The 26,611-nt window shown below is 38.7% G+C and overlaps 2 protein-coding genes across 6 annotated transcripts in view; one reads left to right on the forward strand and one right to left on the reverse strand.

Annotated features, from left to right (window-relative positions):
* Positions 1-4,789, forward strand: part of Ugp2 (UDP-glucose pyrophosphorylase 2) — a 45,249-nt gene extending 40,460 nt beyond the window's left edge. For all 4 annotated transcript variants that reach the window (XM_045137097.1, XM_045137096.1, XM_004660087.2 and 1 more), the window contains exons 7-10: positions 331-528; positions 992-1,234; positions 2,819-2,923; positions 4,284-4,789. In XM_045137097.1, the coding sequence (XP_044993032.1) occupies positions 331-528; positions 992-1,234; positions 2,819-2,923; positions 4,284-4,391 (654 nt within the window). In that variant the 3' untranslated portion in view covers positions 4,392-4,789. The remainder of the gene's footprint in view (positions 1-330; positions 529-991; positions 1,235-2,818; positions 2,924-4,283) is intronic.
* A 461-nt stretch (positions 4,790-5,250) lies between these two features.
* Positions 5,251-26,611, reverse strand: part of Vps54 (VPS54 subunit of GARP complex) — an 85,892-nt gene continuing 64,531 nt past the window's right edge. For both annotated transcript variants that reach the window (XM_004660086.2, XM_004660085.3), the window contains exons 13-23: positions 25,085-25,214; positions 23,801-23,982; positions 22,729-22,841; positions 18,435-18,498; positions 15,171-15,276; positions 14,068-14,155; positions 13,170-13,291; positions 12,979-13,059; positions 11,362-11,469; positions 7,479-7,573; positions 5,251-6,610 (exon numbers count right to left, since the gene is read on the reverse strand). In XM_004660086.2, coding sequence (XP_004660143.1) covers positions 6,505-6,610; positions 7,479-7,573; positions 11,362-11,469; positions 12,979-13,059; positions 13,170-13,291; positions 14,068-14,155; positions 15,171-15,276; positions 18,435-18,498; positions 22,729-22,841; positions 23,801-23,982; positions 25,085-25,214 — 1,195 coding nt within the window. In that variant the 3' untranslated portion in view covers positions 5,251-6,504. The remainder of the gene's footprint in view (positions 6,611-7,478; positions 7,574-11,361; positions 11,470-12,978; positions 13,060-13,169; positions 13,292-14,067; positions 14,156-15,170; positions 15,277-18,434; positions 18,499-22,728; positions 22,842-23,800; positions 23,983-25,084; positions 25,215-26,611) is intronic.

Raw genomic sequence — 26,611 nt, forward strand, 5'->3', positions numbered from 1 at the left:
CCTTCTTAAGCCAGTCAAGGTGGGCCTGAGGTGGCAGGACTGAGCTGTTTGGTGTTGGGCTATGGTTTGGGAATAAGAGGAATGTTCACGTAGCAGACCTCCGAAAATGGAGGACTTTGCTGTACTCCTGGAGCTTGAATTGTGGACTAGACAGGTATGGTACAGTAACAATGTGAATCTTCTTTGATCTTTATATTTAATGTTGCTTTATATATAAGAAAATTGTATCATCAGTGTTTTCTATAAAATTCTGCAAAATGTACAAGCAGTGTGGTGTGATTATGATTGGGGGAAAGATGCCTAAGCACTCATGATTTTCTGCTTTTCTAGGGTGGGACTCTAACTCAGTATGAAGGCAAACTGAGACTGGTGGAAATCGCTCAAGTGCCAAAAGCACATGTTGATGAGTTCAAGTCTGTATCAAAATTTAAAATTTTTAACACAAACAACCTATGGATTTCTCTTGCAGCAGTTAAAAGACTGCAGGAACAGAATGCTATTGACATGGAAATCATTGTGAATCCAAAGGTAAGTGAATATTGCAATGCATCAGGTTCCTAAAATCAGCAAGCACTTGTGTCTGCTGTTTCTTCTGGCCTGTCCACTCTAGCAGTCACTTTTTGTCTAGTTAGGCTGTCTGTCTCTACTTCCTGGCTCTGGTCCTCCAGAGTCGGCCCTCACCCTAGTACTGTCCCCCTTATTCGACTCCTGGGCTGTGACAGTGGCGAGCGGACTGGGCTAAAACGTAGAGGACCGACCTGAGTCCGGGTTTTTTTTATTACTGATTAGGTTATGTGACAAAAATTCACATAGGTGGCATAGGATAGGTACTTGATAAATACCAGTTCTCGTGGTATTTTCTCCCATGAGTCCCTGAAACCACTTCCCAGGTACTAACTAGCACACAAGGAGCGAAGTTGTGAGCCTAAGACCTGTGTTTCCCTATTCTTTCCTTCCCCCACCATTTTGTTGTTGTTGTTGTTTTTTACAGACTTTGGATGGAGGCCTGAATGTCATTCAGTTAGAAACTGCAGTTGGAGCTGCAATTAAAAGTTTTGAAAATTCTTTAGGTATTAATGTCCCAAGGAGTCGTTTTCTGCCTGTCAAGACCACATCAGATCTCCTGCTTGTGATGTCAAACCTCTACAGCCTTAATGCAGGATCTCTGACCATGAGTGAAAAGCGGGAATTCCCTACAGTGCCCTTGGTTAAATTGGGTAGTTCTTTCACCAAGGTAGGTGATTCCAGGGACAATCGTAATGAGAGGATATGCATATGAATTGGAGATTTATTTTCCACTGCTGACCTATAGGACTTCTTTACCTTTAATATCATTTTAACTATAAAAAATACTTAACTTTAGAAGTTGATTTACTATAGAAAATTGAAAAAGACTGTTTTTTGTTCAACTTTAGGAATGTTTATCTTGTCTCTTCTAAGACTTATTATTACTGCTTTTATCAGTTAGAAAAGGTTAATTCTAAAGCCAGTTGTGGTGGTGCATGCCTTTAATCCCAGCACTCAGGAGGCAGAGGTGAGAGGATCACCATGAGTTTGAGGCCAGCCTGAGACTCTATAGTGAATTCCAGGTTAGCCTGGGCCAGAATGAGACCTTACCTCCAAAAAACAAACAAACAAACAAACAAAATTCTGGCTTAGTAAGTATTTATGGAATCCCTACCATGTGCCAAGCGGATAAACAAAACAAAACAAAATTTTGTCTTTGTGGAACTGACATCCTAGTGGTACAATTAAGATAATCAGCAAATATAAAATATGCCAAATAGTTTAAAATCTGTAGAGAGACAAAACAAGTGTTGGCATAATCACACATTGAGTGGCCTGACTGAGCAGCCTAGTGTCAGTGTGCCATGAAGCTGTTCAAGTGAAAAGTTATCCAGGCAGGGGTAATAACCAGTGTTGCAAAATCCCGGAAGCCCAAAGGTTGAATCACATTAAATGTTAGGAAGTTGGTGGATGGCCGTGGGGATCATGCTATATCGTCAAGTACATTCTAGTACAGAGAGTAGTTTAGTGTCATTTGATGTAGAACGCAGAAGAAGAATTAGATAGGAAATGCCTGGGAAAAGCCATCAGGGCTTGAAGTACTCTGGACTGGAGACAATAGGAAAATCTCCACTAGCTTTGATCTCCACAGTGTTCTCTATTTTCTCAGAGGGGAAAAAAAAAACCATAAAGGATTCCTCTCATGCCTGTAAATCTGAGGAAAAGGCATATAGACAGTGATCATGCTGGGCATGGTGGTACAGAGTCCCTTGAATCCCAGCACTTGTGAGACAAAGGTAGGAGGATCGCTATGAGTTTGAGGCTAGCCTGAGACTACATAGTGACCTCCAGGTCAGCCTGGGCTAGAGTGAGACCCTACCTTGGAAGAAAAAGGAATTCACTAAGAATTCGTATTGCTCTGCATTAACTGCTCTACGCTGACTTCTATCCTCCCCGGAAGGCCCAGCTCCATCCGGTTTAGGCTGTTTCGAAGCCTGATGGTTTCTCCTGCATTTTCCAGCTATGTGAATTACTCAGCTCATTCTTACCATGATAGCTACAGATCCCCTCCCCTTTTTTAAATGTCTGTTGTCCTGAACTGTATGATAAATTCCTTGATTATAGGGGGATTGCTCCTATCATCTCTTGTTCTTTCCAATATGGGACCTTGAATATAAATGCTTAATAGGTTGTGACCACAGAAAAATTGAGCATAGCCGTAACTGTTCAGTTCTGCTATCATTTAAATAATTTTTAAATAAGTTTTTCTGTGAACCTATTTTTGAAGCAGTTTTTATACTTCTACTTAAAGGTTCAAGATTATCTAAGAAGATTTGAAAGTATACCAGATATGCTTGAACTGGATCACCTCACAGTTTCAGGAGATGTGACATTTGGCAAAAATGTTTCATTAAAGGTCTGTTATGAGCTTTATAAAAACAGGCTTTATTTTCTAGTCTTAAGTTTACCTTTATTTTAAGAAATAATTCTTAATCTGAACTAGATAAGATAAATAACATGCTGTAATGAGTGGATAAAAATATTAGATTATTATAATATTTAATAGTGTTATTGTATCCAGATATATAACCTAGTTGAAATACAACAAACACAGATGTTGATATAGTAATTTTGTGGAATTTAGTATTCAAGTGGAAATTTAAAAGGAAACAATAGTAATTTTATTTTAGGACTATTTTATTGAAAAATAGGATCCCTGTTAGCATTAGCTCACTAAGGATGCTACTTGAATGAAAGTAGAAAATAACAACTCATTTATATGATCTCATTAAAGGAATCTGTCATTAGTATAAGGATGTTCATTTTTTCTTACTGTTAACACTTGGGTAATTATTCATTTTTGAGGCAGGGTCTCACTATCCCAGGCTGACCTAAGACTCACTTTGTAGACCAGGCTGGCCTCAAGCTCACAGTAACCCTCTTACCTCAGCTTCCCGAGTGCTGGGATAAAGGCATGCACCACCAGGCCTGACAAAAAGAGTATGTTTAATGAGTATATCCTAGCCTAGCATTAGGAATATGAGAAGAATGTAGTATAAATGTTAGGAAAATCAAGTTGTGAACTTAAAAAGTTCTTTCTATGAAGTATTTCATGTGTTCTTTCCATTAAAGTCACTTGTACTAATGAAGCTCTTTCAAAAACAAGATAAAACATGTGTAATACATGTATCAAATTTCATTGCTTATACTGTCTAATCTAAAATCTTACATTAGAGCCGGGCATGGTGACACATGCCTTTAATCCCAGCACTTATTAGGCAGAGGTAGGAGGACTGCCATGAGTTCAAGACCAGCCTGAGACTACATACTGAATTCCAGGTCAGTCTGGGCTTGAGTGAGTCCCTACCTCAGGAAAAGAGAAAAAAAAAAAGTAAAGTCTTGTTATTAGACATGAAAACTATCACTACATACATACATACACACACCCTATATGTAAACAAACTCTCCCTCTTAATGAGAACAGGGTAATGCCTTGTAAACAGGCCTTTACTAAGGAGCTGAACAATAGCACTGAGTCCTAGTACCGTCTCTGACAAAAAAGCAAGGAAGCTAGAACTACTATCAGGTCTGAGACAGAATGAGACACATTATATATAATGTTCCCTAATATGTCATTTGCTCTTTAATACAGTTTTACAGTATAACTCCTCCATTATAAAAAGGAATTAAGAATAATTAGATGATTTTAAGATAGTTAACTGCATTTCAGTTGCAATTTTAAGTACAATTCTGATTTTTGTTTTCCATTCACTTAGGGAACAGTTATCATCATTGCAAATCATGGAGACAGAATTGATATCCCACCTGGAGCAGTATTAGAGAACAAGATTGTATCTGGAAATCTTCGCATTTTGGACCACTGAAAGAAAACTACTGTGTACACTTTATACTAACTATGAGCTAAATAGCTTCTCACAACAAAATGTCCTGTAGGATTCTAAAATAGGCAGGTACTTTACCATGTTATTGTACCCTGCAGTGTTGATTTAAAAGTAGTTTTCTGCAGTATGCTTTTGTCTAAGGAAAGCACAGCTACAACAATACTCTCATTTGATGAGGAGAAAGAAGTGCAATACTGTTGACCCTTCAAACCAAGTCAGCTCTGCTACAAGATCTATTAACAAGCCTCGATGAAGGTCGTTCTAAATGCTGTTGATTTCAAAAATAAAAGCAAAGAAACAATGTATGTATACTTGTACTTTCAAGTGCTCACTTTCTGAAACAGCAAAATAAAAGAGTTTACTCTTGCCTCCAACATAAATTGGAAGATTTGCTTTTGAATATTTTGTCACTAGGAAGTTTAATCTAGCAGGTCTGGGTTTTTGCATTTCTAAGACTACATATGGGAACAGCACTGATAGTTATTTAGTACCTTTCATCTGGTTCTTCCACAGGTATGCCTGGCACGCATGCTGTCCAGCAACTCCTGCTTAATGACACAAAGCGGTGTTTCTTTTTCCTGTTGAAGGGCTGGAGTAAGCAGAAGTAGGGCACGTCTTTCACATCCTTGTCCTCTAGTGTGATGGCGTAACATCACTGGGCATTCCTTTTAAAAACTGCTGATGGAATGCCCTTCAGAATCAGGTCTGCTGTTGCTTGTCTAACAAATAATCAAGTAGCAGTTTCCAGTTCTCCCATACTTGCTTTGAGTAGGCTGCTTGTTTAAAGTTCACTGTACTTTACACCATTTATTAAAAAAAAAAAAAAAGTTGTCTTTTAAGATCTGATAGTATTTTCCAGCTTTATTTTAGACAGCTTAAAAACCAACAACATACCTCTGTTATGATAAAGGAAAAAGAATAATCTTTCCTTTTGAGAAACCCAAAACCACAAAGTAAGATTATATCTTTATACAGAATCACCACAAAATTAGGCACTCTTGACAGGGTAGGCAAGACTGTTGGTGTGAGGCACAAGCACTTTCATTTGGAGAGTGCTTCTGACTCTAATATGGAAGGTAGGCATTATGAAAGTGTAAGTCGCTTACTCGTCACCTTCTATTTCTGGCCCCAACAAAGCACGCTGCCCTGGACTTTGTTTATACACATGCCAAAAGTAACTTAGAAGCAAGAGTCCAAGAGGGCCATACGTCATATGACCTAAAATGTTAAAATGAGAACTTATAACTAGGCATATTATATGAATACATATTCTTACCTCTGCTAGAAATAAAAAGGCAAATAAAAGCAACCCAAACCCTTCATATAGGTATTTTTATAAAAATACTGTTAATCTGCAGCCTTTTATATACCACTTCTGAAAGATGTATAAATTAGTAGTTGCATAAGTAAATGTAAATATTCTCTATTTCTTGTAATCAGCCTTTCATGTATCTATACTGCTTGAAACTTCACCCAGTTGATATACGGTGGTAGTAAAAAGATTAAATATGCAAAACACAAAGCCTGAAACTTGACAGTGGTCACTACAAAAACTGAATTCCTAAATCCAAGCAGTCAAAAGATGTTTATTTTGTATAGAAAGATCTGTAAAAAAATAATTTTTCAAACAGCTTTACGTTCATAGAGAAAACTTTCTACAGAGGTTGTCTAAGATTTTAATATTTTAAATTGTACCATCATTAAATAAGGTGGGGACACCATATGAATTCCATTGCACTGGGAGAAATGCAAAGCATTTTAGTATAAAGTGTACAGAGCATTCTAGTCAGCGACAGCTGTGTTACAGCTATGTGTTCTTTTGGATTTGGTCCAAAGAAACCTGAGTCTGTTTCCGGAGAGAATGAAAAATGTTATAGACACCTAATCATTTACTCCTCACTGAAGGATACACAGGAATGGCATTCTTGGTAGAATCCATTCTTGACTTCTTGAATCCATTTCCCAACACTGATACTTTCCTCTCCCTTTTCCCCATCTCAGTTCACTTGGGTTTCAGGATCAGTCCTCACAAACACCAGGCGTCCAGATTCTCTTCTGAGACATGTCCCATGTCACCCAGTTTTCTGGAACACTGTCACCTCTTCTGTTCCCAGATCTCGGCCATATTTAGATCCAAATCTTTAAGACCTTTTAAGGCTTGAAGATTTCCAGTGTAAAAAGCTACATCTGCTGTGACCAACCTAAATGTTGGAGAGAGAAGTACTTTTACATTTCACATATTCAATTAAGATAACTAAAGGAGTAAAATGCATAGTCAGATTCTAACCCTAGCTGCTAGAATGTTATCTAAGACTTAGAATTCCTAGGGACAAAAATGTCTATAGAGTTGTCTGACTAGGATTCCTGCTATCCTAAGTAATAATCATTGGGTGCTTTATTTTAGTAATGTTTGGGAAAAGAACACATTAATACATAACTTCAGCTTCAAGATAAATTCTGCCCAATAAAAATCAAATTTATTTTAAAATAAACTACACAGAAAACGAAGTGTTTTCGAGGGGTTATCAACAGAGTGCATGTGTACAAGAAGCTCAAGGAAAGAAAGGCTAGATTTCCTGAGTGGCGTCTACTGTTAGAAGAGACTCCTGTGCTGGATACCACTTGAGACTGAAGGCTAGGGCTGTGGCTCAGTGGTAGAGGACCTGCCGGCTATGTGTGAGGCCCTGGGTTAATCTCCAGCACTACAACATCAACCCCCCCACACACACACAGAGCAAGCTGGAGCCACAGAATGACAAAATAAACACTTCTGCAAATGACAGGTGTGGAATAGTAAAAGAGAAAGGTTTCACCTACAACACCTGAGAAGACTACTGAGTATGTAAGGAGGCACTATTAGCCCATATTGCCTCAAAACAGCTGTAAAAGGTTAGGCAAGAAACTTAACATTTATAAACCTTATTAATGTACATACAAAAATATACCTGTATATCATGTCTACAGGGGAAAAAAAGTTGCAGATTTTACAATGTGGTTACCAGTAAGAACATTCATTTTCTCAATTTTCCATTTGGAAGTATGTGGTAAAACATATATTAAAACTCATACCCATTTTGAGGTCCTCCATCATTTATTACATTTAAGTGAGACAACTGCTTTTTCAAGTGGAGTTTGTAACTTGCATTAATTCTTAGAAATAACATCTGAAAAAGAAACAAATGTCTTAAAGTTCTCCTGAAATAGAAGATACAAGTATCAGTTATCAATATTTGGAAAAAATATTTCTTTTCAAGAGAAAACTATTAAATTTATTTTAGTTAGAGTTGAGAAAGTAATGCAGGAGAGCTCCCCAAGCTAAAAGAAGTTCCCCTTCAAAGGAGAAAATCTCCCTCACAGTAGAGAAAGCTCTCTGACAGCAGCCTCTGGGGAAGGGGTTCACACATGTGGCTCTGGTCCAGGCTGGAAGGGAGATGCTAAACCCAGTAAAAGCTGAGAAAGAAACAGGAAGTTGATGCTTCAGGGGTTGTTGCCATTAGCCATCTTGGATGAGACTGGATCAGATGCAGGGCCGGCAAAGAGGCATCCATGCTTCTGTGAGCTTGTTCCCAGCTGACTACCTATCAGGAAAAAAAGCTACCACACACACACACAAAAAGGCAAGTTGGCACAAGTCTTTAATCCCACCACTTGGGAGGAAGGGGTAGGAGAATCACTGTGAGTCTGAGGCCACCCTGAGACTACACAGTGAATTCAAGGTCCATTTGGGCTATCTACAGGGAGACTCTACCTAGAAACAAAAACAACAAAAAGCTACTTTGTTCCTGGGCTGGAGAGATGGCTTAGCGGTTAAGCGCTTGCCTGTGAAGCCCAAGGACCCCAGTTCAAGGCATGATTCCCCAGGACCCACATTAGCCAGATGCACAAGGGGGCGCATGATGCGGTGGCTGGAGGCCCTAGCATGCCCATTCTCATCTATTTTCTCTCTCTCCCTCTTCCTCTCTCTCTCTCTCTCTGCCTCTTTCTCTCTCTGTCACTTTCAAATAAATACATAAATAAAATAAAAATTAAAAAAAGAATTTGTTTAAAAAGCTACTTTGTTCCTCATCCATATCACCTGTCTAGTGTGCATGAGTCCTGGGGTTCAATCTCTAGTGTAACAGAGTGCTAGGAGTTCAGGAAAGTCCTTGAACACCAAACCCTAGGTTCATTCCTACTTGATTTTGTCAAAGAATTGAATAAAATTAGACTGAGGAAGATAATTATTAAATTATTGTATTTATTCAGAGAAGCACAGAGCCAAGGAAAGGACACCCACGTAGCTAGAGATCACATGTGGAAGGCACGGGAAAACCATAGAGAGAAAGTTGAGAGAGTTCTGCCATGTGGGGAGTAACAAAGGGGTAAAGAGCCCATATGGAGAGTGAGGGTAGGGGCTCTCCCCTTTGGCCAAGTCAAGGAGGAGCTCACCAGAAGCTGGAAGTTCAGGAGAGGTCAGGTAGCATGGAACCAAAAAACTATTTTTAAAAAAATACCTTTGTTTTGACATGCTTTTGAACTGTTCCTCTAAAGTACTTAATTGGCATTTCACTAAGAATTTTTTCCACAGTTGGACAAAAGCTCTCTTTTCCTTTCTTTGAGCATTAAGACTATACTTTTGTACAGTAGGAGAACTACTATATGATATGTAAATAGGGTCAACCATTACAGGTAAACTGAATAAAAAGTAGTAAAAAGTTTAGTAGTTTATTAGCTAGAATTTAGAAGGGGGAAAAAACCACAGTGACAGAAGAAAAGATATCATTATACATCTCACTAATAAGATCAGCTTAATGTACCTTATTGTTCCTGCAATGAAGACTTTTAATGCAATGTGAGTATTACTTTGGGAAATATGTAACCTAAATTACATAATCTATGGAGATGATCTGGCATGACATTTTCTATGGGGAAAACAACTATCCAAAATCTATGGAGGTTTTGGTAACTATTGGTGTTGAGGTGGTAATAACATCTAAAGTCTGTGACGTCTGCCCAGCCTTGGCCAGAGTTTAAGTTATCATGCAGATAAAACAACAACTAAAAAAATTAACACATGAAGCTCCCTGACCTGTCATGTTCTAAATTAGAACTCACATGGCATTTCCAGGTCAGAAAGTCAGAGATGGGATCTTACATGTGGAATGAGGTGTTAGGTAGGCATTTCCTCTGAATTGAAGCAAGCATTCCCTCCTGGAGGGAGAAACTTGCACAATTCACCAAGCCCAGTAAGCTCAGAAAACAACAAGCTTGTCAAGGTTATCTAAACAGCAACAGCTCCTGCAGAGGAGAGGAGCCCCTCTGCATGGAGCTGTCTAAGCTTTGGCAGGGAGCTCAAGGGACTCAGGATTGTGGCTTGTCACCTGTGCTGCAATAGGCTTTCCAGTGATGCATGCTCCAACAAGCACCCCTAGCAGCTCTTCCATTCACCAAGCCACAGTCAGGTGAAATCATGTCTGTAGCCTACTCCTGGTGCCCTGTTTGGGAATAACAGACATGTATTCATGTCTCCCCAGGAAAAGCCACATAACAGAAGGATGGTTGGCTTGCAAGAAATGAAAATTAAGAGACTTCCAGGATGTTTCATATCTTATGACTATCCCTCAGTCCTCAGCCCCAGAGGAATCGATGAGACTGGAGCATGGAGTTAGTGTGGTCAGCGAAAGCCCAGAAAGCACGAGGACGAGGGGGAGCACCCACACAGGGTGGAAGTCCGAGGGGCCCAAGGAGACCAGCAGGAGGAAGAGGGCACATGGCAAACTAAGAATGCTACCAGCTGCCCAAGTAACCAGTTCCATGCACTCAACCAAGTAGACAAAGAAAAGAAAACAACATTGGTCTAACAGAAATTCCAGTAAAAGTTAAGCTCACTCATTATGTATCATCACATACAAGGTTTTAATGAGACCACCTATTATAAAGGAAGTCAACTGAAAAAGAAGACTGAGCGGGGGAGGGGTGTGGAGAGGGAAACAAAGGTGAATGGGCACAGGTGTCACTGAAGAGTAAACTCTAGAAATACTCTTGGTAGGAATACAGCAAAAATGGGGTGCAGGAAAGTAGAGATAAAAAGGGGATATCCCTTATTACTACCCCATGTCACAGGTGAGAGATGGCCCCATTTTCCTGTTATAAATCACATATTTTGATCTGAAAACACTAATAACAATATACTGATTTAATTATGTGTGTTAATCTTATTAATTCCATCACAAATCCCTTCTTAACCAAATTTGTATAACCATTACAATAACACACACACATTTAACTACTCATTGACAAATGTCAACTCTGACTTTCATACTAAAAATGTAGAGTGATGTGGGCAGAATCTGAAACATCTAAAAATGGGCAAATAGAAGACCTACACTTTAGAATTACTGACTTTATTTTTTTATTATTATTATTGTTGTTGTTTTTCAAGGCAAGGTCTCACTCTAGCCCAGGCTGACCTGGAATTCACTATGTAGTCTCAGGGAGGCCTTGAAGTCACACTCCTCCTACCTCTGCCTCCTGACTGCTGGGATTAAAGGCGTGTACCACCACATCCAGCGAATTACTGACTTTATAGCAAAGCAATAATTCTCACCTGTCAGAACAAAAGCACTGAAATCAGAAAATCTTATACATGTTCCACTAATTAAAAATGACAGCAATCAGGCTGGAGAGATGGTTAAGTCATTTGCCCACAGTCTAGGGACCCATGTAAAGCCAGATGCACAAGGTGGCACATGTGTTTGGAGTTGGTAGTGGTTGGAGGCCCTGGCGTGCCCATTCCCTCTCTTTCTAGCTGCACCTTTTTATCTCTCAAATAAATAAATAACAAAGTATTTTTAAAATGATAGCAATCATACCAGAACATGAACTAAACTGGGCCAAAACATGGGAAACTCCCCTCTGCTTGGAAAGACATGCAACACACACACACACATACTTCTTGGGAGGTACAACTCACCTGTGTTTGCTCTTCTGGGAGAAGGTCAAATATTGCTTCATGCATTTTTGTCATTTGCTTACAAATATTCCTGAAACAGGCAGAAGGAACGGGAGCTTTCACCTCATACTGGCAGGGAGAAATAATAATCATGTTTAACCTTATGGATTGTATATTATCTTCACTATTCCTTAAGACATGTTTTCTCCATCCCTACCTATCTAATTATGGCATAGGACTCAAGCCTTCAGCTTTATATTCAATATAAATAAAGCATGCCTCCATATGTTTAAAAAAATAACATTCAAGTTAAGAAGTTTCTACTTCCTAAGTTGATGAACTCAGGAAAAGAGAGTAGGAAAAAAAATCAAAAGTAACTGGATCTGGCTACAGAGATGGCTTAGCACTTAAGGCATTTGCCTGCAAAGCCAAAGGATCCTGGTTTGATTCTCCAGGACCCACGTAAGCCAGATGCACAAGGCATGCATCTGGAGTTCATGGCTAGAGGCCCTGGAGTGCCCCTCTTTCCCTCTTTTTTTTTTTTTCTCTCTCTCTGCCTCTTTCCCTCTCTCAAATAAATAAATAAAATTTATTTTAAAAAAATAATAGACTGAATAAAAATCTCCTCAGAAAAATTTTTTGAATATTTTATTATTTATTTATTTGAGAGAGAGAGAAAGACACAGGGGAACAGGGGAGAGAGAGAGAATGGGCATGCCAGGGCCTTCAGCCACTGCAAACGAACTCCAGACGCATCCTGGGGAATTGAACCGAGGTCCTTTGGCTTTGCAGGCAAATGCCTTAACCGCTAAGCCATCTCTCCAGCCCAGAAATATTTTTTAAAAAGTAACTGGAGCTGACTAAATGAAAGTAGTCTCCCAGTTATAATTAAGAATTTATAATGGTCATTTTATTTAATGACTTACTGGGAATAAAAAACAAGAAAGTTTAAATTGAATTGAGGGAAATAAAATAGCACCTCATATTGCATTTTTAGCACAGAAAATAAAGTAACACATTTTATTTCAAATAATTTTTGATATATTTAATTATTTAAGAGAAATGGGTACACCATGGCCTCCCGCCACTACAAATGGACTTCAGGTACATGCATCACTTTATACATGGGGCTTTCCATGGGGAATCAAGCCCAGGCCATCAGGCATTGGCAAACAAGTGCCTTTAACTGCTGAGCTACCTTGCTAGCCCTTAAATATTTTTATCCTATTTTAATCGTTGTCCTTACAATTATGTATCTTGAAAATGTTCAAAATGAAGGTTATTTTTTTAAAGACAATTCACATCTGTCAATACAACCAACATAAAAATATTCCTGTCTAGGTAGGGTTTCTCTCATATTTGGAATTAGTTTCTTTATTTTCCCAGCCATTTAAAAATCACTATCAATTATACAAAAACAAATTTTTTCCCAAACTTTGGAGAATCTAATTTGTTAGACCATTAATAGGTGGCCTTATAACAGTCACATTTTCCTAAAATCTTTTTTTAATTCTACCCATTGGTAAACAGCTTATAAACATTTAGATTCTCTTATTATATCTTATATGTAAGGATTCTACAAAATGCAAAGTTCTAATGCCTTTAATGCAAAGCTTAATGTTTTCCACAAATCCTTACCTTTGACAGCAGCTTATCAAATAGGCTATCCATTATCGCTACAAGCTTAGCTGATATTTCAGCTATGTGGTCATGGTAATCCTGCAATGAGAAATAATATTATATTTAAAAGTACCTCAGACATACACCCCAAATACTAAACAATTAAGGAACTAACCATGAAACTTGGGTGACAAGTAGGTAAAAAGTACCTTAGTGATGTGATCAAAATGCCTGAGCATGCTACACTGCTTAGGTGGGAGTCGTGCTTCAAAGTGAGCCCGGATCGCAGGAATGTAGTGCACAATTAACTGCAAACATCGTGAAGACAGAGCTAAAGATGTGAGAAAAATACAATAGAGAAACAAAACAAGACCTTAGCTGGTTTTAATTATGTATCAAATTAAGTTTAAATTGTCAATTAATTTTGTACAGACTCCATCTTATTTCATGAACAACAAAGAGCACCATGGATGAGAAAATGGGGAGGGGCCACCTGAGGAGGCTGCATTTTCCCCAGTACCCGGCAGGGATGAGGCCAGGTTCCAGCATGGCTTCACTCGAGCCCCCTCCCCCCCCGCAAAGAAAAACAAAGGGGAGAGGGTGGGAGGGCATATGGGAGCCCCAGAGTAGAAATGGCCCACCTGGTTCCCTGTGGGGAGTTGTCTGCCCTATATGGGACAATGTCCTTCCACGGACAACACATTTCATTTTTCACAAGAAAATGATTTAGTGATGAGCGTGTTACTTTGCCAGTGGACTCAAGACGTGGGCACTGGTGGTCCAAGGACGCCGACAAGACTCCCGACTCTTGGGACGTGCCCAGCACCGACAGTACTCTGCTACCTCTGACCTTCCACCCCGAAGCCCAGGATGCACACTACATCATAGCCTTTTAGAGTGTCAAAGCTTTCAGATAACTTGGAGCAGTGCACACTCCTTACTACATTTCCAGTGAAACTAACTGTGATGATACATCAAAGGCTGAAGCTGCAGTCACCACTCTCATAGCCTTTGGTTTGAGCCATGAAAAATCAGGTAAAAAAGCATGATACAAAAGTGGCACCATTATAATACCTTAGCACGTGAATTAAATGGAAGAATTCATACCCAAATTTTTTGTAGTTATTGTTTTTAGTCCAACAACTTGCAATGCACCAGCTCCAAGAACCAACTGGCAGCTTCTTGAATTGAAATACTAACAAAAAAAGGAAAACAAAACAAAGAAAAACTTCAACAATTTATGCTCACAATGTGTTAAATGTCCTAAATATATTCCTGTCATCGAAGGGTCCTAAATTCTCGTGTGTGTGTGTGTGTGTGTGCGCGCGCGCGTGCGCGCGCACGCGCGTGAGTTTTGAGACAGGATTTTACTGGACAGCCCAAGCTTGTCTGAAGTAAACAGTCTAAATTAGCCTCGCCTTCATAGCAAATCTCCTCTGTCAGCACAGCTGTTCAGATGACAGGTATGAGCCACCATTCCGACTTGAGATCAAACACTGTCTATTAAAAGCAGTAAGACTCCATCTATGCATTAGTGACGAGGGGGTTGTTTTAAATGATAACATGTATTTCTGGTACAAAAAAAGAAATATTCTTTAAACAACTGTTTTTAGAAAGTAATGTTTAATTTACATTTCCAAAATTAGTTTAGGGTTGGTCATCCTTACTAAAATGTTTTCAAAAGACTGAAAAAATCTTTCCTGATGAAATCTTAAGGTTAGAACACATTACCTGATAACTCACAGGTTTGAAAGAATAAAGCCTTTGCTATATACTAGCACTTAAAAATACTTGTTAATATGAAATGGCTGAATAATTGTCACATTTTCATTTTATATCCAAGGTTCTGAAAAAATGATGTAAGAAAAATTGCTAACCTTAGTGAGATGAATTTTGTAAAGTTCAGTGAATTCCTTCCATGCACATTTGAAACCAGTCCAGGTTTTTTGACCTAAGTGGCATCAGTCATTTCAGCACCTACCAAACAAATCATCTCCTGTCTCTAATGTCATTAACAACTCCACAGGTGTAATGAGGAATCACTAAATGTGGAGCGAGAAGGAAGAAGGATGCCCCTTTCCCAGTAACATGTTATGATACACCATGATAAAATATCACACAACTACTGTCTTAAAGATAACTTGATTTGAAAATGTCTTATAATTAACTCTTCCAACTCTTTTTCCATAAGGGGGCAAATCCATACACACCTTCAATAAATCTGACAGACGAGTAAGCATGTCAGTAGTCACTGACGGGATGTGATCCACACACTGGCAATATTCCAGGATGATTCTGATTAACAGCAATACAGTTCTACAGGAAAAAAAGGATAACCCATAGTCAATCAAAACAAGAAAAGTCAAAATGATGAGAAATATAAAAATCAAGTAACTACTTCAAACCACCTCTGAGGTTATACTGATTTTGGCTGTGTTAAACTATGTGTTGTTCCTACAAGTACAACTAGTTCTAGTATACTGTGAGGCAAGAGAAATGCCTAGAACAAAAGACTTACAGGGTCATCAATTAATTATAAGACAATGAGAATGAGTGTACTGCCCAATTTTGTGCCGTAGGTATCTTCAATAAGACAAATATTCCTTTCTTTGGGCAATTCAGAAATGCTGATAAAGATGACTAGTGTTTCTACATACTTATTTTGTAGGCTCTCAATTATATCACCTTTTTTTTGTTCATTTATTTGAGAGCAACAGACAGAGAAAGAAAGAGGTAGATAGAGAGAAAGAGAGAGAATGGGCATGCCAGGGCCTCCAGCCACTACAAGAGAACTACAGACCCGTGCGCCCCCTTGTGCATCTGGCTAACGTGGGACCCGGGGACCGAGCCTCGACCTGGGGTCCTTAGGCTTCACAGGCAAGTGCTTAACCGCTAAGCCATCTCTCCAGCCCTTCAATTATATCTCTTAAACTAATGAAGGGAAGCTAGTTCAGATTTTCTTAGATAAAAAAGAAGCTATAATGGCTTTGAAGGCACATATGTGACTTAAAAAGTTTACTGAGTGGTCATAAAGGGTTCTCCAAAGATGACAAGTCATCAGATTAACAACAGGACATGTTGCAAGTTAAAAAGACTACATATTACTGGGAGGTTAACTGAGACTGCAATTAAGGGGGAAGAACCATTTACTATAGGATCCAGGTGTTCAGAAATAAGAAAAGGATGTAGAATAATGCTTTATAAATGTCTAAAGGATGTCAAGAACAAATGGGTCAAGTTAAGTAGCATCCAGCCTCTATAAAAACTCACCTGTCACACCCTGTCTTACTGTCCATGCCAAGTCCTAAAGTCTGCTCTACTTAGCACAAGTCTGCTGCATCTCATTTGTAATCTTCTCCCAGAAGACATAATAGCTTCCCTTAGGGTATTTTTGATTTTGGCACTAGCCACTTTCTTTGCCTAAAGAGCTAGGAAACCAGATCGCCAGAGGGGACCATTTCCTTTAAACACATAAAGTATACCTAATAAGATCATTAAGCAAAGAAATTATAATCAGACTGTAGGGGTGAGGTTACAAGGGAGATTAAAGAAAAGCTTTGCCCTCTCAGAAACAAAGAAAGGTTACAGAGGAAAGGTGGGGGGGGGGGGGCTTTACTGTTATGTGCACTTCAGAGACTTGAATACCGATTAAGAAAAAGTTTTAAATTGTGTACACTTTGAGTACTTGTATAGTGCCAAGAAATAAAAATAACAAGATATAATCAATCCTCCATCTCTGCATTCAGTTACTACACAGCAGGCCAGACAGACAGACAGAGAAACACACACACACACACACACACACACACACACACACACACACAGAAATGACTCTCTTATACTACAGTAAATGCCATGATAAAGCACATGAAACTACTTGCTTCTTGGAGGGTTGACTTTCATAAAACAGTGACAAAAAGAAAAAAATTAAACAGTATGGTGTTATTAAATAATATAAAGATTTATTTTAATTATGAAAATACTGCTACCAATTTCATAAAAGGCATGTAGTAACATACAAAAAATGCTGGAATTCCTATGTTTCTCAATTAATTTACAGAGATATGTTCATTTATAAAAAGTAAACAATGACTCAAGTAATAATGATAGAACTATGCTTTATAACATTACCTGCTTAATTGTTATAATAATTCTCTATATAGAACTATTTTCCCACATTTTGTGAGCTCAAGAGCCCTCAACCAAAATTACTATTCTATACTATATACTAGAAAAGCTATAGGGAAAAAAAGATAGCAAGAGCCTGGGATTGTAATAATTACATCATGTAACAACTATCAGTCTTGGATTATCTACATTTCTTATTATATGAAATGGCAAGCTCCTTTTGTGATGCCAGTGCAGCACTGATGGATAAAGCATACTATGAGCTTGCCTTCTGAGCCTAAGGACCCGAGTTCAATTCCCCAGGACCCATGTAAAGCTAGATGCACAAAGCAGTGCATGCACCTGGGGTCCATTTGCAGCAGCTGGAGTCCCTGTCGTGCACGTTCTCTGTCTGCCTTTCTTCTATCTCTCTCTCCTTGCAAATACATAAATAAAAATAGATAAAAAAGTATATAGAGGATAAAGGAGATTCCTAAAATTTCTGTTAAACAGTTAAAAAATATAAATGTTGATGAAAGGCTGGGGAGATGGTTCAGTGGTAACAGATGCTTGCTTGCAAAGCCTGCCAGAATGAGTTGGCCCAGGTTCAATATTCCAGTACCTACATAAAGCCATATACACAAAGTGGTATGTGCATTTGCAGAGGCAAGGACCCTAGTGAACCTGTTCATTCTCTACACCTTTGTGCTCGCAAATAAATAAGTAAAAATATATTTTTTAAAAAGTAAAATTGGTGCACGCCTTTAATCCCAGCACTTGGGAGGCAGGGATAAGAGGACCACCATGAATTCGAGGGCACACTGAGACTACATGGTGAATCCCAGGTCAGCCTGAGCCAGAGTGAGACCTTACCTTGACCACCCCACCCCCCCCCGCCTGCCAAAAAAAGTAAAACTGGGGCTAGGGAGATGGCTTAGCAGTTAAGGAGTTAAGGTTCTTGTTTATGAAGCCTAAGGACTCATGTTCTTCTCTCCAGGTCTCAGGGAAGCCAGATGCACAAGGTGATGCAAGCACACAAGGTCGCACATGTACAAAAGATGGTGCCCCTGTCTGGAGTTCACTTGCAGTGGCTGGAGGCCCTGGTGCACCAATTCTCTCTCTCATAAGTTAGCCAGCTGCACAAAGGGATGCATGCATCTGGAGTTCGTTTGCAGTGGCTGGAGGCCTTGGCACACCCATTCTCTCTGTCACTTTCTCTTACCTTTCTCTGCTTGCAAATAAATTAATTAAAAGTATTTTTAAGGTAAAATTGTTAATCAAAAACTTCTAGTTCACTTCCAGAAGGAACTAGAAGACTTATGTTTCAAATTAGTGGTTGAAGTGACAAAGAACAATGTGCTACTCACCCAACAACAGCATACTGTTGTCCTTCTACAATAAGAACTTCAGCGGGTTTCCTTTCCTCTGCACCTAGAAAATACAGCAAGTAAGCAAGAAAGAAAAGGGTGCGAGAGCAAGCAAAATACAGAGGGAAAACTGAAAAGGGCCGTTCTATTCAGAGCCTAGAATCATGTCCGAAAATAAGCATCTACCTCTTAGGAAGTGATGTGGCAGAATAAATGAATACTATTGGGTTAAGCATTAGGTTTAGATCTGAACCCTGACATTGTCAATTTCTGGATGCATGAACTTGGGCCAAATACTTAACCTTTGTGAGTCTTAGCAACTGTAACCATGAAATAGTCAGCAGACTCTGCCTCTGGAAATCACTGTCAGTGTCAAGGATAATGCTCGTGAATTGTCTAACCTATAGGTCTGGCATACGGTAGATGATCAGTAAGTGAGAGGGCACAATGGTAAGTAAGGCACTTTATACTCTACAAGAAGCCATTGGTACTTCATTTTGTGGGGAAACTCTGCATGTGTAGCTTGGAAGAAGATCAGCACGTGCACACTGCTACTGGTCTCTTGGCTCTGTCTTTCATTTAGATGTCATCCAAACAGGCTTGGGAAGAAAGCAGAACTCAATGGCCTTGGAAAAGAATCTTCGTCTGTGACAGAGTCGACAGAGGAAAACAGAACCCTCCCCTGCTGCAGAGAGAAAAGACCTTAAAGCATGTAAGCTGTCTCCAAGCCCCCCAGCCAAGGACAAGCCAGAACTCTGAAGAGATTTATTGCCTTTTTTCTGGTTCCCCATAATATGATAATGAGAAAGAGACAGAGGGAGACATCTTTGGAATGCTAACCCACTGCCTTCTCAGACTGTTGCTCTCTGAAACAAAGCACAGCTTACAGATTTGACTTCTGGTCTTTTGTCTATGTGACAGGCAGTGCAGATCACTTACATAAGTAGGTATAAAAATTATAATTATTTGGGAAAGGTAGAACTAGCATTTCATCTACCTATTATTTATAATCATCATCAGTTCTTATGATTTAACCCAGAGCTGAGGAGATAGCTCAGTTAGTAATATGCTTGCTTTACAGAATAAAGGCTTCAATGTCATCTCCAGTACCCATGTAAAACACTGAAGTGAAGACATGTGATGGATCTCTGGGGCTTCTTGATAGCCTAGTCTAGCCTAAGTGGTGAGCTCCAGTCAATGAAAGACCCTCTCTCAAGAAAGCTGCGTGGCGTTCCTGAGGACGACTCCAAGGCTGTCCTCTGGCCTCCACTTTCATACACACAAGCATATGCATGCTCATAAACATACATTATAAGAAAATTCAAGCCAAAATTACTTTATTTTCTGCATATGGTATTTATTATCACTATAAAACAAAATCCAGTTAAAAACAGTACATGATTATTGTCAAAATTAATTACCTTAACATAGGCAAGTCATGTGCTTCCCTGAAGAGCAAGTCAAGTGTCCCTGAATGCTAATACTTAAATGTCTGCTTCCTCTTTGTTTATTTATTATTTTATTTATTTATTTATTTTTGGTTTTTTGAGGTAGGGTTTCACTCTAACTCAGGCTGAGCTGGAATTCACTATGTAGTCTCAGGGTGGCCTCGAACTCACTGTGATTCTCCTACCTCTGAGTTCGAAGTGCTGGAATTAAAGATGCGTGCCACAATGCCTGGCTACTTCCTCTTCATTTTATGCGAAGAAGTCCAGTGTGATATGACCTCTAATCACAAATCACTAGACTAAGTATGTAAGGCTCATTTTGTGATGATAAGCATTTTCTTAACCAAATCCCTGTACTGCACAGAACAGCACAGCATAGTAGATAAAAGAAAGCAGGCTTGGGAGATTGCTCAGTAAAGGTGCTCCTTTATGAAACTTGTTGGCCCATGTTTGATTCCCCAGTACCCCACACAAAGCCAGATGTGTAAAGTGGCGCATATGTCTGGAGTTTGCTTGCAATGGCAGAAGGCCTTGACACATGCATATTCACACACACATATACACACTCTCTATCTGTCCTCATTTCTTCTTGCCCTTCCTCTTTTCTTTCCTTCTTTCTCTCCCTCCTTCCTCCCTTCCTTTCTATCATCCTTCCTAAAAAATAAAAGACCCTAAAGTCAGTCTGCTGAATTTGGAACCCCCACTCTCCCACCTCTTAGACATGTAACACTAACAACCTGCTTAAGTTATTTGTGCCCATGGCTCCTTATCTGTTAAGTGGTCTAGTTCATGGACCCACATATGATATAGTAAGTGTAAACTACTTGAAACAGTATCTAAGATCAAGCAAGCACTCAAAACTACCTGTTATCAATGAACCTTTATTTTCTAGGTACCTACTTCAGCACATAGTTAAGTCAGTGGGTGTACAATGGATAAATACCCAGGATCCTTAAGTTGATGGGAACTAGTAAAATGTTAAACACAGTTCTAATAACATACAACTATTGAAGGGGTGAGGCAGAAGGGCAGGTGAAAGCAAAGTATATAAGACTCTACCGTCACACCCTCCAGAAGGGAATCAATGTTGTTCACTTTCCAGGTAGAAGAATATATGATTAATTCCATCATGCTATGTTAATAATTTTATTTCAAAAATCACTCTGCATAAAGAGGAATTGAAAGTCTGAGCTGTTTGGGGCAGTAAACCTCATGTAATGGGAAGTAAATGAACTGTAGCTTGGAAGACTAGAAGTGTGATGTCTCTCCTGTTTAAACTGCTGGTCAGGTATGTTCAGAGTACTCCTTCTTCAGCGTTCACTACTTGATTGCTGTTGTTTTACTGGAACCATATAATCAATAAAAAGCTGTAACCACTATCTAGTACTGTAACCCATTAAAAAGTCACTTCCTAACAGAAAGTGACTTAATTTCTTCATTTTTTTCCCTCTGCCCTAGATGAACTAGTGCATTTTGTCCCTATCCATACCCTTTCCTCTTGGCATTGTAGTAAAGGGAAAGTATTTGTTATGAACTCGAATTTAATTCCAGGCACCCTGCCCCATAAATCACCCTTTCTAACTCATCCAAAATTCAAGCTTCTTACTCATATTGCAAACAAAAATATGATCCCGCTTCTCCTACCAAAAACAACAACAACAAAAAACCCTCTCAACTTCCTGGGTGGAGGCAAAATTCTAATATTCTCTCTTCTCTTTCTACCTTTCACATAGTCACTCATTCTCCATTCCCACCGAAACTTAATAAAAAAAAGAGACAACATTTTCTACACACTTCCTTAGCACTGAACTGTATTCTGGTTCTGTCACTCCACTAAGACACTAAAATTGTCAACAGTCTCCCCTTTATCAAGCTAGTAGTCACCATGATGTGTGTTTCACTTTCACTTATAGCATAGCTGCACTTTGGGCAAATGTGAAGTATACAACTTAAAAGTATTTGTATGCAAAAATATTTAACTCACTAAAAGCACAAATTGTAAAAACAATTTTGCTTCCTCAATTAAAAGTATTCTGGCCCATCATAATCTCAGAATCAATTATAAATCAACTTACATCATTACCCCAAGAATATTCCACTTTTAACTTGTATACAAAAATATCTTCCTTTCAGATGAAACCAGGACCCTAAAGTCAGTCTGCTGAATTTGGAACCCCAGTTTACTAGTACCATATAATCAATAAACTGGTATTGGATTTTAAAGATAAGGCAATTATTTGATTGAGTCTCTGACTTTTCATTCTGTGTTCTCAATTTCTTCCTACCTCCCTGGCTCTTCCTTCTTAGTGACCCTTACAATTTTCTTTCTCTATAGCTCTTTACATTTTTTTTCTATCATATTACTAAATTACTTAGGATTACATTTTTTCTTGTTCATTAAACTTAGTTTCTTTAAACTAGAATTGTAAATATTATCTTTTGTTATAATATATGATATAAAGTGAGTACTAGTGTTCATTAAATGAATAAATGTGCAAACAACATGGTCCACAAGTTAAGAAACAGCTATCAAATTATGCTGGTTTCAAATTCCAGTTCATCAATTGTTCAAATTCCCGATTTCCACTATGGCTCAGGCTTCATTACTGCTAAGGTAATAATAACAACATCAACTACTTTAATGCGAAAGTGGAGTAATGCATATAAAACACATTGCTGGGTATCTGGCAAATAGCAACAAATGTTGGAAATTATTATACATTATATACATACTTTTCCTACTATGTCATTAATTGGCAGTATGAGTTGTAGGTGATTAAATAATAAACATTTATATAAAATAAGAAAACAAAAATTTAGAAGAGTGTATGAAAAACTATACATACTCGCTGATTTTTTGTCAGGTAAAGCAATCTTTCCATCTGCTATAGAATCAACAAGATCCTGAAATTCTGCAGGAACATCAGCTTGCTTCCAGCGCTCATTGTCTAAGAGGAGACTATGCCAAATAAAAAGAAAGGAAGGTAAACTTTAATTAAAATAGTTGGATAACATTTTCCTAGGCCAAAAGGACACGGGAAACTCAGGCAAACACATATTAAAAAAAAAAAAACTGAAAAATTAAAAATTGGAACCATTCATAAACAGTACCAACACTTTTAGGAAATTTTTTTGTATCTCTCAGCCTAACTAAAGAAAGTGAAAAGCAATAATGTACTTAACAGTGAGTGGGAAAGAAAAATCAATGTACTGAGGATATTTCTGATAATCAGTTCACTAGAAAGAAATATTCTAATTCCATTTGCAAAACTGAGACATGTGATTTTAATTTCATATTCTTGACTTTAATATAAAAACATTATCAGGAATTTTAGCTAGCCAATTAATTAAGCTTTCTGTTTAAAATATAAGTATGTTCTATTTTTATTTATTTGAGAGCAACAGAGAGAGAAAGAGGGAGGGAGGGAGAGAGAGAGAGAGAGAGAATGGGAGTGCCAGGGTTTCTAGCCAATGCAAACAAACTCCAAATGGTTGCGCCCCCTTGTGCATCTGGCTTATGTGGGTCCTGAGGAATCGAACCTCAAACCAGGGTCCTTAGGCTTCACAGGCAAGCACTTAACTGCTAAGCCATCTCTCCAGCCCTAAAATATAATTATGTTTTATAAGGAAAAAGAAGTGGGGCTGACGAGATGGCTTAACGGTTAAGCGCTTGCCTGTGAAGCCTAAGGATCCTGGCTTGAGGCTCAATTCCCCGGGACCCACGAATATCTGATGCACAGGGTGACGTATGCATCTGGAATTTGTTTGCAGTGGCTGAAGGCCCTTGTGTGCCCATTCTCTTTCTCTGCCTCTTTCTCTCTCTGTCACTCTCAAATAAATAAATAAAAGTAAACAAAAAATTTTTTAAAAAAAGAAAAGAGAAAGAAGTGAAGGCCACAATGGACATGGTGGTGATACCTGAGTTTGGTTTTTCTCTCTTCATGAAACCTATTTACAAATTTATTAGCTTGGCTCTGAAGTGCTCCAAGTAATGACATGCTTTTCCTTCCACAGATCCGTTCAGTGTCTGCAATGAAAGCTTCTAGTAATCTGGATAGTGTTATGAATTCCGTGGAATTTAGCTTCTCAAGAAACCCATCCTAAGTTTAAAAATAACACAAAAATCATGACAAGGAGTTAGGATAGCACCAAATGTGGATGAAGTATAGAATGTAGCTTAATAAATGTTAACATTAATTAAAGTTTTTATAATATATTATGTCATGTTAATTATAATTGTAACTAGTAAGTATTTATATTTAAATTTGAAATATTTTAGACACACAAGTTGAAGATAAAAAGTTGAATATGTCTAAATTTGACTCTGATCACTTTTTAACTAACATAGTAACTAAATGAATTCAGGTCATCCTATAAAACTTTCAACATATTGGCGTTCAACTATTAACAACCTATTTTGGCTATGTATCTATATAAAATATTCATACACATATGTAAAACAGCATACTAGGCATTATATTTTATAATATGTAATGTTCTATTTTTAAAACAAGCACTTTAATCATTTATTTACAAGTAATGCTATATTTTTTTTCTTTTTTCATTTTTCAAGGTAGGGTCTCGCTCTAGCCCAGACTGACCTGGAATTCACTACATAATCTCAGGGTGGCCTTGAACTCATGGTGATCCTCCTACCTCTGCCTCTTGAGTACTGGGATTAAAGGTGTGCACCACCACACCTGACTATAATATTTTTTGACTTTTTAAATTGTACTCCATTTTAGTAGCTCCCTAACAGACCTCACAGGTAATCCCATTAGCTTTATTAAGTGTCAAAGCTATAATGCATACTGTATTATAAGCCTGTGACTGCCCGAGTTTGAAACTCTAAGACCCACATGCTGCAGGTATGCCCACACACGCCTGTAGCCCAGTCCTTTGGGGAGCAGAGACAGAAGAACTAATTGCTGGGGCATGTAAATAACAAGCTTGAGAATCGGTAAGAGACTGTGTCATAAGGAAGAACAGGTGGTAAGTGACGGATGGGAACAACACTTCTCTGGCCGTTGCAGGAAAGCCTAGTGGGTGCTATAGGCAAGCTCACGGGACGCTACATTAGCACATATGCATGCATATACCATACTCACACACACACCACAACACACACACAAATGTAATTTGTATCTGTAAAGTAAGCATACTATGCATAAGCATAAAATACCTAAAGCTTTATGAAAATACCTTTGCTCTTGACATGAGAAATTTGACAGCTCGATCATGACATATGTCTGAAGCACTGCACAATAACTCCTGAATATTATTTGCTAGCTTTCTCAGCTCTAAGTCAGTTAATTTCACATCTTCACTGATCCTAAAAATGATAAAAGTAGGTTTAATTAGGGAAAACTTTAAACACAATAGTCTCCTCAAGAGATAAATCAATGAAAAGAATAAAGAGCTATAAAATTTCTATTTGAGGAAAAGTTCTGGCATGTGGTAGGAACATAGTACTTTTAAAAAAATATTTTGGGGGCTGGAGAGATGGCTTAGCGGTTAAGCGCTTGCCTGTGAAGCCTAAGGACCCCAGTTCGAGGCTCGGTTCCCCAGGTCCCACGTTAGCCAGATGCACAAGGGGGCGCGTCTGGAGTTCGTTTGCAGAGGCTGGAAGCCCTGGCGCGCCCATTTCTCTCTCTCTCCCTCTATCTGTCTTTCTCTCTGTGTCTGTCTCTCTCAAATAAATAAATTAAAAAAATATATATATTTTTTGGTATTTATTTATTTGAGGGGGAGACAGATAAGGAAAGAGAGAATGGGCAAACAAACTCCAGACACATGTGCTACCTTGTGTAGCTGGCTGTATGTGGATAGTGGGGACTCAAATCTGGATCTTTTGGTTTTGCCAACAAGTGCTCTAATCGCTAAGCTATCTCTCCAGCCCCCAAACCTAATACTTTAATGGGCTTCACTTAAACATGGTCAGGTAATGACCATAAATAAGAACGACTCTCTCCCACTCCATGGGGAATACATGCCTGATACTAAAAACGTACGACAGGGGAAGTCATGAGCCCTAGGAGTGTAATGTCTGCTGGTGTCTGGCTAAATGCATATACTATGCTCACCAAACTGCCTAGCAAGCATTTTTCTTAATGTTCATACCCATATATTAATGCCACTCTCACTTTTGGTTAGAGAAGCTTCTCTTTTCAGATGATGGTGACCTTGTGATATCTCAGAAGGCACCACAGTGCTGAGAAGACATCTCTATCACACCTTACAAGGCTCAGGAGTCCATGGTGGAAGAGGTGGCAGAAGAATGTAAGAGCCAAAGGAAGGGCAGGACTCCTTACAAATGGGCTTTTCCACACACAAAATGGCCTGGATATCCATGACCTTGCAAAGCCTGGCACAAGACCTTCATAATAGGAGGAAAAGATGATGACAACAAAATAAAACAGAGACTGATTAAGAGGAGGAGGGGTATGTGGAAAGTGGAGTTGTGAAGGGGAAAGTGGAGTGGGAGGGAATTACCATGGGTTATTGTCTATAATTATGGAAGCTGTCAATAATGAAAAATAAATAAAAATAAAAGAATAACTTTCTTTCTCTGCTATAGTATGCTTAGAAAATCTGCAGATACTAGAGGAATAAACAACACTTGGCTTAGGTACAAAGTGGTAGCTATGCCAAGGGAGAGTATGAACACAGTCACTTAGATGACACACTAACTAGGAGAAATAAGGAAGGAATGTTACCCCATGACAAAAA

This window comes from Jaculus jaculus, chromosome 18 (assembly GCF_020740685.1).
Source record: "Jaculus jaculus isolate mJacJac1 chromosome 18, mJacJac1.mat.Y.cur, whole genome shotgun sequence".
Lineage (NCBI taxonomy): Eukaryota > Metazoa > Chordata > Mammalia > Rodentia > Dipodidae > Jaculus > Jaculus jaculus.